The following is a 1,156-nucleotide window of genomic DNA, read 5'->3' as shown; positions in this document are numbered from 1 at the left end:
TATATATATAAATGACAAGCTTCTTTCAGTTTCCATCTACCACATCCACTCACAAGGCTTTGGTTGGCCCAAGGCTGTAGTAGACAACACTTGCCCAACGTGCCACGCTGTGGGACTGAACTCAGAACCATGTAGTTGGGAAGCAAGCTTCTTACCACAGAGCCACTCCTGTGCCTATTATTTATTATTTTTTTATTTTATTTTTTTTTTATTTTTATTTTTATATTTCTTATTGGTGTTTTGTTTTCTTTTGTCATCAGCCAGAATGGATGAGATAGAGCCTGAATTGCCTGAATATCCCCAACAGTCTTTCAACCAGAAAAGTGAATGTGATACTTCCTCATCAGAATGCAATCAGTCACTGAAAAGAGCTAAAAACCCACTTCCTACTGATATCATTGATCTGAAATCAAACAGAGCTAACACAACAGATCCTACATTGGCATCAAAACCTTGGAATTTACCAAAGAAAAACAGTTTCAATTGCTATTCGAAACCACTGCCAGCGATACCAAAGATGTAACTTATGGAACTGCACACATAAAAGTTCCATTAAGAAATTTAAATTTACACATTATGACCAGGATGTAACATATTTCAGTTTTGCAAACCTTTATATCGAATGAGAGAATTACCTATGGTAATATAATACACGGTGTTCATAAATTATCTTTACAATTTGAAAAATTCAGTAAAAAATGAAAAATAAGGATAACTCAGCAGAGTTTATTGGAAAGCATAGGTAAACAAATAAAATTTTAATGAAAATATAAGAACACTTCCGCAGGTGCTCTATTGGTTGCATACAACACATCTAAGTGATAAATTGTGGAAGTTGTAAAAATAGTTTATGAACACCTTGTATAAAAGGCTAGATGCTTCAAAACATCCACTCAAATCGTGTGATTTTTTTTTTTTTTTTTTTGTATATTGAATATATAATTTGAACTCTATTGATAGTCTGTATCTTTGACTCAGAAGTTCAAATTTTATTCTTAATATATAATACACAGATTTGAACACACGAAGAAAAAAAACTTATATACAAAAACACACTATACAAATATACAAGAATATACTGTACAAATATACATACATATACATATACATACATATGTGTGTGTGTATATATATATATATATATATATATATATAT

General features: G+C 30.8%; 1 protein-coding gene across 1 annotated transcript in view; it reads left to right on the top strand.

Annotated features, from left to right (window-relative positions):
- LOC106872394 (protocadherin gamma-B1) overlaps positions 1-918 on the top strand; it is a 29,246-nt gene extending 28,328 nt beyond the window's left edge. Inside the window, exon 4 of the mRNA XM_014919385.2 lies at positions 261-918. Within this exon, the coding sequence (XP_014774871.2) occupies positions 261-523 (263 nt within the window). The 3' untranslated portion in view covers positions 524-918. The remainder of the gene's footprint in view (positions 1-260) is intronic.
- The last annotated feature ends 238 nt before the right edge of the window (positions 919-1,156 follow it).

This window comes from Octopus bimaculoides, chromosome 14, assembly GCF_001194135.2.
Source record: "Octopus bimaculoides isolate UCB-OBI-ISO-001 chromosome 14, ASM119413v2, whole genome shotgun sequence".
Classification (NCBI taxonomy): domain Eukaryota; kingdom Metazoa; phylum Mollusca; class Cephalopoda; order Octopoda; family Octopodidae; genus Octopus; species Octopus bimaculoides.
This window is presented reverse-complemented; position numbering and strand designations above follow the sequence as displayed.